Source organism: Bactrocera tryoni, chromosome 5 (assembly GCF_016617805.1).
Source record: "Bactrocera tryoni isolate S06 chromosome 5, CSIRO_BtryS06_freeze2, whole genome shotgun sequence".
In the NCBI taxonomy this organism is placed as follows: Eukaryota; Metazoa; Arthropoda; class Insecta; order Diptera; family Tephritidae; genus Bactrocera; species Bactrocera tryoni.
In genome coordinates, this window is record NC_052503.1 from 69,768,017 (window position 1) to 69,778,709 (window position 10,693).

Here is a 10,693-nt window from a genome sequence, read left to right on the forward strand (position 1 = left end):
GGCCTTTGGTCACTTTCAGACATGTTCACATTTTCTTGGAACCCTGGAATTTCTGGTCGTTAGTGAGCACTTTTGGGACCATCTTCGCGCACACCTTGCGTATGTTCAAGTGCTTCGTCACTCATAAACCAAAGATTTTTATAAAAGTCTGGGCAACCAAACGAATACTGAGTCGACAGTCAGAGTTCAAAACTTTGCGCACACGAGTCACATTGTCGGTGTTTGTCGAAGTCGCAGGTCACCCAGCACGGTCTTCATCTCCCGGCTCTCCAAAAAAGCCTCGTGCTACCGAAACACACTACTTCATGCTAAAGCAACACTTGGTAAGCCTGATTGATTATAACAAACGTCTCTGGCGCAGATTTAACGAATTTCATACAGAATTTAATTGCGTACCTCTCTCTAATGAACGCTGCGCACGTCGCGCAAACTATTTGATCTGATTTGTTGTCGATACTAAAGGATTTTTGGTCGATGGCAGTTATATGCTATAGGAGTCCAAACCACTGGACTGCTACTGGGTGTCAGAACGAGCAGCAATGTACGAGATTGCCAAGAGTGGTGTACTGCTGTCACCCGAAAACTCTATCAACATTAGAATACCCATGAATAGTCTTCACGGTGATCTATGTAGAAGCATGGCAAGCATCAAAACCCGATAGAACGAGCAACCTGGTTGCAAAACAGCAAAATTTGTCATATTTTGGTCACATCTGTTTCGCTATCCTACATTTGGTTGTGAGAGTCCATTTATTCTGAACTTTTTATACAAATTTTGTCTTATGGTCCAACTTGATTGTTCGTAGCGGACACAGTATTATATCTGCCACGGTTTCGTCTAGAATGGCTTTTAACTTAACCAACTCGTTTGTTTTTTCGTTGCCGAAAATGTTCCTGGGACCGGCAACGCAAATTATGGAAAAATAGAGTTGCTCTTCCAGTGCGCTTAATATAACTTAAAACAATGCAACGGAATCTTCTTAGCTTTACTGCTTGGAATACAAAATGCTTGAAAGGTTTCATATACACTGGCCTAAAGTAGAAAAAATCGATCTCATATGGTACAAAAATGGCTTAAAATTTTGGATTCTAATACTGTTGAACTGCTTCAAAATAACCAAAGTAAATATATAAATGAAATCATTAACTCACCTTCTTCACTTGTATCCCGCGTAATACCTGGCGTGACCTCATCCTCCGATGGTGATTCCACAATGCCACCTACTTCGATGACACTTTGCACCGAATCTGCCGAAGATGATGTTGACACAAATGTCGCAGACGCTGTTGTTGGTGTAGTTGTATTTGTCATTTGCATGCCATCGCCAACACGTTCTGTTTTCCTTAATTTCTCTGCCGACACGTTGGACGTATTTTGTGGCTCATTTGGCAAATTAATAGTCTCCAAATGCAGCTCCGAAGCGATCGCACCGCCGCTGCTGCTGCTCAACACATCGGCGACAACTTGTTTCGGTGTATTGACCGCCATTTCCGTTGGCAAATCTTCGCTAGCGAGGTTAATGATTGCCGGTTGTTTGCTGCTGTTGTTGTTGGTATCGTCAAATTGCTGCTGTTCTACGCCAACGATAATGCGCTCGAGCTTCGGTTGTGGAGCTGCGGCGGTGTTGGGGTTTTGTTCGAGTTTCTGTTTGTTAATTGGGATTTCTAATTTAGTTGTTTGCAGTTTGGACGCGCTCGTTGTGTGGTCTCCGACGGCAGTAGTACTGCTGTGCAGTTCGATTGAGCCACGTTTTTTGGGTGTCGGCGTGGGTGTGTTGGTGGTCGCAGGTGTGGATACCTTGTTACTGTTCGTACTCTCTGTGGATTTATGTTCACGCTTCTGCGGTATGGGTGGCGTCGTCGCTGATTTGGTTGCATTGGTTGTGTTGACCTCTACGTTAGGTTTGGCTTTCTTGGCTGACGTTGGCAGACTAATCTTGATGTCCACTGTTTCGAACTGTGTTATTTTTTGTGGTAGCACGACTTCCGTTGGAGTTGGCGTTATAACTTCTTGGATTTCTATGACTTCCTTGGAGTTGGGCAGCGCAGGCTCGATATTTGATTCAGCAGTCAACATTGGCACTAGCGGTGCCTCGATAATATTTTTATGCAGCACATAAATTGGTTCATTGTCTAGCAAGTCTGGCGATACGCTGGTGGGTTCGGCTGGTGTGGGAATCGTCGCCTTTTTGTTTTTCGCTGCTGTTTTCTTTTTCTCAACTGGTGTCTTCATATCCATGTGTACCTTTTCTTGAATCATGAAATTTCGCTCTTCAGTTAAAAATCCAGCGGTCAGTTTCGTAACATCCAAATTTTTTGGTTTAGCATCAAGCTGCTCACTGAGGCTCGTAGTTTCTTGTTTGATGTCTGGCTGTTCGTTCTGGATAACGGCAGTTTTAATAACGTCTGCTTCATTGCTATTTACTGTTTCTGTAGCTGCCAGCGTGGAGTCTTCCTTAACACTCACTTCTACTTCGGGCTGCAACAACTTCATATCGTCCACCTTAATTTCCTGCTTCTCTTCGCTTGTGTTAGTAACTTGTTTATCACATTCAACACTTTCTTTTACGGTTTCAACTTGTTGTGTAACACTTTCTTCAGTCTTTCTTAGCTTATCGTCACCAAAATCGAAGCCTTCGTCCTCACACAACTCATGCTGAAACAGTTTTTCAGCTTCTTTCTTCACCTTCTGATAGCTTTCAATCAACTTTTGCGCCTCCAACTCCAAGCGCCGCTCATCATCGGACTTCTTTAGCAGTTTAGCGCCCTTCTTTGGCGTCTCTTTCGTGGTTTCACTGCGACGTGTCACTTGCTTCTCACCATCCTTAGTCACAGTCAAGGTTTCACTTAACTCACGTAAGAGTGTCGGCCTTTTAGTGGTCCCTTCGACGCTCTCACCACCCAAAACTTGTTCGACATCTTCATATGAGTCCTGCACTTGATGCTCACACTCCATATACTCCACAGCGCCCGCTTCGTTGCGTTGCAATTGCTTACCACTCTCCGATAAATTCAAAATACCCCTTTCAATACTTTGCTTATCTTGTGGATTCTCGGCTAACTCCGATATACGTGTCTCCGCAGACGCGGTGATCGTCATCGGCTGACATTTGTCGGCTGCCACACCATCAGCATCGATCACAATGCCGAGCTGATCCAATTCGTTGTCGTGACTGTGTACCTTCTTCAGTTTGGCGCGCTCCTTGTGCGACTCTGTGCTGGTTTGTACCTTCTCCTCGCCGGTGGCATCGCGTGTACGTATCTCAGTGTAGGCATTTTGTTTGCTCTCGAATTGTCGCTCCTCGAAGACAGTTATGCGTGGCGTACTGGCGCCGCTAGCACGCTCGGCGTACGGTTGTAGCGTAAAGGCAATGGGTTTGTTGAATTGTTCCGTCAAATGATTGTTGTATGTTGGTGACAGTGGTGTTGTGTTGCTCATCACGGTCGTGATTTTGCCACCACCGGATTCCAGCAGCTTACGCATTTCATCAGACAGTCCGTCTAATGTATCCACACTAGAGCTCTCATGCAGTTGTGAAGTCGATGTGGTGGACTTAATTACCTGCTTCTTCGTTGTAGTCGTTGTCTTAGTATGCGCTACCTTTTGTGTAGATTGGCGCGTCTCAGATTTAGTCTCCGATGTTTTGGTCTCAGACTTTACCTCCGACTTTTGTTCCACACGCTCTTCTGACTTATGCTCGGTATGCGTCTCACTGGTCTGATTCGTGCTATTCGAGCTACTGCTGGTCGTAGTTGTAGTCTCGGCCGTTTCGACTTTGGACTCATTGACCGCATGTGTTTCGGCAGGTAATACTTCATTCGACTCCAGCATTTTAGTTTGCTTCAAACTTTCGTTTACTGCTGCATTAGTATCCACCATCTGTACGGCCTCCATTGTGGGCTTTGTGTCTGTCTCACTTACTAGTTCTACGCCTAGTTGCACTTCAGCCGTTGCTGGCGGCACTTTGTTCGACACCTGATTAGCCGTTATCACTGCTTCAGTATTGTCAACAGTATTTGGCTCATTAGCCTTGGCATTTTGCATATCATTTTGTTCGGCCCTAATAAATGCCGCGCTCACTTCACCCTCACTCATTTGGTAATTACGGTCCGACACTGCTGCGGTCGTAATGTCACTTATCTTATCACTTTGTTTCACTTGTTGTATATTTTCTGTTGTTGTTGTTGTTGCTTTTATCGGTTCATTCATTTCAGTTGCATTCTCTTTCACTGTCACTATCTTTTCACCAAGAACTTCGCTTGTCGGCAGCGTTGCGTCCGCCTCGGACACCTTATCACCTTCGCTTGTGTGTTCTAACTTTGTTGTAGCTTTCTCCATTTCTGGTACTGTTGGTGGTGTTACAGGTGTGCCCAAAAATTGCGAATTTCGCGATTTATTTGTTACTGGCACGTGGCTCTTAAGCTCGTGCAAGCCTTCCTTATCCGTCTTTGCTGGTTGGTCTGTGGCGCCAATAGCGCCTATGGTCTCGTTTGCAGCGGGTTCGCGCGTCTTCAATTTTTCGAACTCGACCACGGTCTTTGTAAGTTCATCAACTCGTTCTAAGCTTTGTTTCGGCTGAGCGACGTCTGTCTCTTTTGTAATTTTTCTACCACTTGAATCCTTTGTCTCCTTTCTGTCTTTCTTTTCGTTACTTTCAGCTTCCTTTGTCTCCTTCAAGGCTTTCGTGTCTTTCTTCTCCTTACTTTCAGCGTTCCGTTGCTGCTCGTTGACCTTATCGACTTCAATGTGATTTGCAGACTGCTTGTACTGCTGCTGTTGGCTCAAATCATCCACAATTACGATCGGTCTGGAAGAGTCAAGAAAATTACGATAACAAGAGCGTGTCAAAACGTTTACGAATATTTAATTATTTTGAAATATGTGCGACAGCTGTTGGCAAAGCTACACAAAACAATTAGAAAAAGTTGCTACTTTGCTCTCCTTTTCAACTAATTATCGCCAAGAGGCAATAACTGCCACAAAATTGGCATGTTCTTTACCGTTGTTTTGGCAATTTATCTGTTCGTTTTTATATTTTTGTTTTTCTAAACAACACAACAACCGCTACAACAATCGGAAATTGCATGCACAGTTTCCAATCCCAGAAGTTTGAATACTCGCTCACCTCTATGGCTTTGTATTCGCTCAGCGTTCTACGTCTCTTCTTCACAATTCTAACTAACTAACAACTCGTATATCTTTCTGCTGTGTTCTCACCTGTACGGCGTTAAATTAAAACTTGTACTAATTACTTTTGCCCACAATGCAGAGCGTAAAGGCACGGCGTCAACGCAAAATGAGTCGCTTGTTCATCATAAGTGTCGCTGCAGCGCTTCACGTTATGACTGTTACCCCGCTCGTCACTCGGCACCCGCCGCCTTTGTCAGTAATCTACATATGAACCCCTCCCTATCAGTTTAGCGCTTTGCGCCTCGGTGCTACCGCTTCGCTATCATTGCCTACCGTCGCTTATCATTCTTTTCGGTTCCGTGCTGTCATTAACACTTTCTTTACCCGCCACCCTGCGCGTCTTCGTGCTTTGATTTGTATTTCGTATTACTGTAGTCTCTGCTCCCCATTTTGGCCAAATTTTACTTAGCACATTTGCATTGTACCGGCTTTTTTTAGAGGTTATCTCGGACTCTCTTGCATATCTACTCATATACAGTCATATATCACATTTTGTTTTGTGTTGCTTATTCCATTTAGAGTCAGTTAATTCACTTTGTACTAACTAAAATGCTCTCTACTAATTTTGCTGGTTTCTTATCTATACATAGCACAGTTTCTTATCTTGCGCTGGCACTAGCCACTAATGGATTCGGTTTGGTAATGGAAGTTCAAAGTGAGCGGTGGAGTGGAAAAAAATATTGATACCGGGTGAAGAAGTTATCGTTCAACAGCTCCTAAAAGTATGTGAAGGGAATGTTTACCCATATGTATAGTATGCATCAAAGAAAGAAGGTATTCTTCAGTGTCCCTCTAAATTATTCAAACTTCCATCGGAAGAATTTCTCAACTTCACTTAGTAAAAGCATCTGTAGGCTTTCTAAAAGGTTGTCTAGGTGATTAAAGCACCATATTGCAAGCTCAGATGATGGCAAGTCTCAAAAGACGATCTTTGGAATATTCCCGCCTAAATATTTCGCTTAGTTGAAGCATCTGCAAGTCTCAAAAGAAAAGCTATAGGATATTCCTACCCAAACTGAGAATCAAGAAGTCCCTAGTTACGCTAACCGCGTAAACATTTCGCTTAATCGAGACATCCGCAAACTTTATAAAAAATATTCTCGGTGAAGCATGATTTTGCCAGCTAAGCTGATTGAAATTCCCAAGAGATGCTCTATAGGACCAGTCCTATCCGAACTCACAATCTAGATGTCCACATTTTAGTCAGCCGCCTAAATAAGTACTGCAATTTTTGCTTTGATCTCGCAGCCATAACTAAGATGTCTCTACATTCTATAAACGTTACAGTTCGACAGAAGACAGATAATCTCAAAATCCGGAACATTTATTGCAATCCTATGGCTCTGATTCTACTGACCTAGAAAGCTATTTATTTCAAATTGATAGGTGGTAGTATCTTAATGCGGTTTTCTTACTCTCGTAATGGGTCCAAGGTTTGCATTGATTTAATAAAATGTAGATTTGTCTACTTGGTACCGAACAGTTACATAGAATATGCTTTGGGCTCCACCATTATCGAGATTAAACCCATATTCTGACGACGACGACTGACCTAATCGATTCATGATTGGTAACGGATAAGAAACTTGTTGGTTGACTTTTTATTATAAGCGTCTCGTCATATTTTGCTTTAGAAAAACTGAAAAAACGTTCTACGGCAGTTCTCTTGGTCATGTACCGAGGTCAGTTCATGTTTCAATGAAACCCTACAAACCATTTCCTCGATTAATAATATTCTTAAACAAATTAGACCCTTTAAAGTTTCTGACGTAGAAGCAAAGTTCCTATAAAATCCCAAATATCTTATTTAGGTTCGCTAATATACCGCTCAGATATAAAGATACCCCTATGAGTGATGGATCTTTCTGCAAGCAGAGAAAGCCAAACTTATACTTAAGGTCAGGTTTCTAATTTCACGCACTCGTGCTTTGAGAGCTTCTACTAAGTGAGGTTTCTCGAAAGTTATTCTTGATAAGTGAGGTCTTATACTGATTGATGTTCTTCGAAGATATGTTCCTCTTAAGTTAAATGGCTTAAAAATCACTATACGACTCTATTGGTATGCTTACTATATAAATTTAAAGCGATTTCGAATTTTTCATTAAACATTTTTGGTCTGAATTTTAAGCTTTCAAGTCAAAAAATTTCTTGTAAAAGAACGCAATCTCTCTAATTTAACAAGCTTACCCATTCGGCAAAGACTGCGGCTCCAGCGACGAGAACTCCTCTTCCACCTCACCAATGGTTGGCAACATATTTGAATGCCAGTAAAGATTGAAGTAAGCTTCGGATGGTCCTGGTCCGTTTATCACTTCCGGCGGTCCCAATTTTTCACCATCTTCACAGTCATAATCGCGCTCAGCATCATTATCGACAGCACTACACTCCTCCTCATCATCTTCACTCGAACTGGAGTAATAAGTGGGTTGCGAGTCATTTACCTTAATGCATTTGCCCACCACAGCTGGCGGCGGATCCTCATCATCGACATTACTCTCCAAATGCTGCTCATGATCAAAATTAGACGGTGCCTTAAAAGTGGACAAAGTCGTGTTCAATGCGGGACCATCATCTTTGCGTTGAGCATTTGGACTGTGCTTGCGTACCAGATCGAAGAGACTGGGCATTTTTTCGTCTTCATTGTCGTTAACATCCGTAAACGGTATACGTGGTTCTTGAGCTTTGCTCTCGTATGTTTGTATTTTGAAGCGGATTTCACGATTCGGTGAGACACTTGCTGGTGGTGATTGCTGTTTGAAGGTGTGCATTGTCGGCGTATTACCGGGCGCTGGCGATGTTGAAGGTGATGGTGTTTGCAAGCTGCGGTCGCCAAGTGTTACTGTAACCGTACCATTAGCGCTCTGAGTGGTTTGCAATTTCGGTATATGCGTCGGCGTTTTGGTCAATGATTGCACACGCTCTGGTGGTTTAGGTTTCGGACCTTTGACTTTTGTGGGTGTGGTTGTCGCAGTAGACGCTAGTATTGCCTCTGCGGATGTCGATTGTCCGCTAAAGACGGGTATGAGTGTACGTTCGGGACTCTTCAGTTTCGATTCGGCTGAATTCGTGCGTTGCAACGGCATTTTCAAACTCACCGGCGGGCTGGACTCCTTAGACTTGCTGCGATAGAGTCCGAGTTTCAGATCGGTTTCGGATTTTTGTTTGTGCGTTAAGAAACGTGGTATATTAGAAGGACTGCCAAGGTGCTTACGTTCCATGGAGCTGTCCAACTCGAGCGAACGTTTCGGCGAGAGCACGACCGGAATGCGCGATTTGTGTGGCGATAATTTACTAGTTTCAGCAGGTTTTGCTTTATCTGCCGGAAGTTTGCGTATGGCGCTTGCCACGCTCTCCGTAGAACTGTGACATTCTTTATCCAAGAACATAGCGGTCTGTTGTTTAATAGTTTCCACAAGCTCAGGATTTTGTTTAAGCTTGATTTCGCCCTCAGTCTTTGCGCGCTCGAAGGAACGCTGTGAGTTCGGACCAAACACCGAAGCTATAGCTTTCGGTATTTTCGTAATAAACTCCTTAGCGCTTTGTGTGTTCTCGTGAGGGGTGGGCGTGGTTGGCGTATTTGCAGGCGCTTGCGGATAGTGCGTCGGCGTTGTGGGTGTGCTGAGTGTGGTAGGGGTTACAGGCGTCTTGGGAGTATTGGCCGCTTTAGGTGTTGACCTAACTTGTAACGCCTCACTAGGTACTGTCGGCGGCGCTACTTGTATGGGTAACTTGGTGGGTGTGGCAATTTTACGTGGTGTGGGTATAATTGAACGTTTCTTCGGCTCAACTGTCGGCGAGCCGTTTGTGCCAGCTACAGCTTGACGTGGTTTAGGTGTTGGGAGCACCACATTTGGCGCACCTGTTGACTGTGGTTTTAGCTCTACATTCTCATAGGTGTTCACCTTCTCGGTCTTAAACTCCACATTCTCGTAGTTGTTGCCTGGTATAAATGTTAACGGTTTCTTCGCATGCGCCGCTGACATTGTGCTAGCCAACAAATCTGGCATTACATCCCCCATTGTTGGCGATGGCGAATCGGCGACTTTCTTAAGGCACTCATCCAGCTGCACTGCCGCATTGCCATTCACATTCACATTGAATTCTTGTTCCAACATTGTGAACGGCTTGAGCACCTTTGCCAACTCTGATTTATTAATCACACTCTGGCCATTTGTCAGCGATGTGTAGCTGGACAGATCCGATTCGGACGAATAGTTGGAGCTCATGGAGAATTTATCAATCACTGTCGAAATTGTGCTTGCAGTGTCATCCGATTCCGACTCTGTCTTCAGCGATTGCCCGTCGGCAAACAGATTTATGTAATACTCAGCATCCGGCGGCGGTGTAAAAGGTTTATCCACCTCGCCGCCATGTGACGCGTTCGCCGCTGTTAGTGTAATTGCTGGCGCGGCACCAGCGCTGTTGGTAGCCGCCGCCGCAGGCACCACAACTTTACTTTCGCCATTTAAAGACTTGCGCTTCACGAGCTTACGCGGCGGCACGGGCGGTGGTGGCGGCGGACTGCCCTTCATTGGCCCATTGCTCATAATCACAGCTGTGCCGCTTGCATCATTGCTCAGCACACGCGCACCCGGCGCGCTGCCCGTCATTGCCTCCATAGTATTGGCGCCCGCCAACAACAGCTCTTCCTCCGTCTCTGGCTTGCGTCCATAACCGTTGCGCACCTGCAAACGTATTGCGACATTATCTTTCAAACAGCGCACGCATTCAATACGCGTCAGCTCACAGACGCGTTGCTCATCGATGCTGACGATTTCATCGCCCTCGCGCAATGCGCCCCAACTGGCGTGCACTTTCGAGGCCGGACTGTCGGCAGCGCAAGACTGTATGTAGAGTTTGTGCACCTTTTCGGCGCTACGTGTGCCGCCTTGAAACTTAAGACCGAAACCCAGACGTTCACCTGGCTGCCGGTGCACTATTAACAGTTCAGTATCTGCTTCCGCCTCTGCGGCGTGCAGCAAACCATTTGTGTTGCCATTGTGCGCATTTGCTTCTACACTGCCGTCACTTTGCTCGCAGCCACCACTGTTAGTGTTGTGCAATTGTGTTTGATTGTTGATCGTTAGTACAGTTATATACGAAGAGTCTTCTTCGACTGAGCTTTGTCTTTGCTTGACTAGCTGCCTGCGGTTTGTGTCTTTGGATGCGGGATCGTCTACTTCAACAACGGTCACATAGTCGTCATCCGTTGTTGGTGTCGTCGTTATCGATGTGCTTGCGTTAGTCGTCGCCATGTTGAGGTGTGGTGTATTTAGTTCGTGTTGTATGCCTTGCTCGATTATGTGCGGTGTTGCTTATTGCTGAATGAATGTTGAGTATTTGTGCGCTGGTACGCCGCTGTGGTGAGTTTGGTGCATTTAATGCTTGGTTTGTTGCGCTTTCAGCGGCGGTTTGTGTATTGGCTAAGCAAAGCTTGCACTCGCTTGGTGGTGAATATATGCGCTTACTGTTATGTTGGTGTAGTTGAGTTCTTAGCTGGTT

General features: G+C 44.9%; 1 protein-coding gene across 2 annotated transcripts in view; it reads right to left on the reverse strand.

Moving 5' to 3' along the window:
• The window catches only part of LOC120777228 (mucin-17), a 333,221-nt gene extending 322,528 nt beyond the window's left edge, over window positions 1–10,693 (reverse strand). For both annotated transcript variants that reach the window (XM_040108409.1, XM_040108408.1), the window contains exons 1-2: window positions 7,379–10,693; window positions 1,153–4,808 (exon numbers count right to left, since the gene is read on the reverse strand). In XM_040108409.1, the coding sequence (XP_039964343.1) occupies window positions 1,153–4,808; window positions 7,379–10,446 (6,724 nt within the window). In that variant the 5' untranslated portion in view covers window positions 10,447–10,693. The remainder of the gene's footprint in view (window positions 1–1,152; window positions 4,809–7,378) is intronic.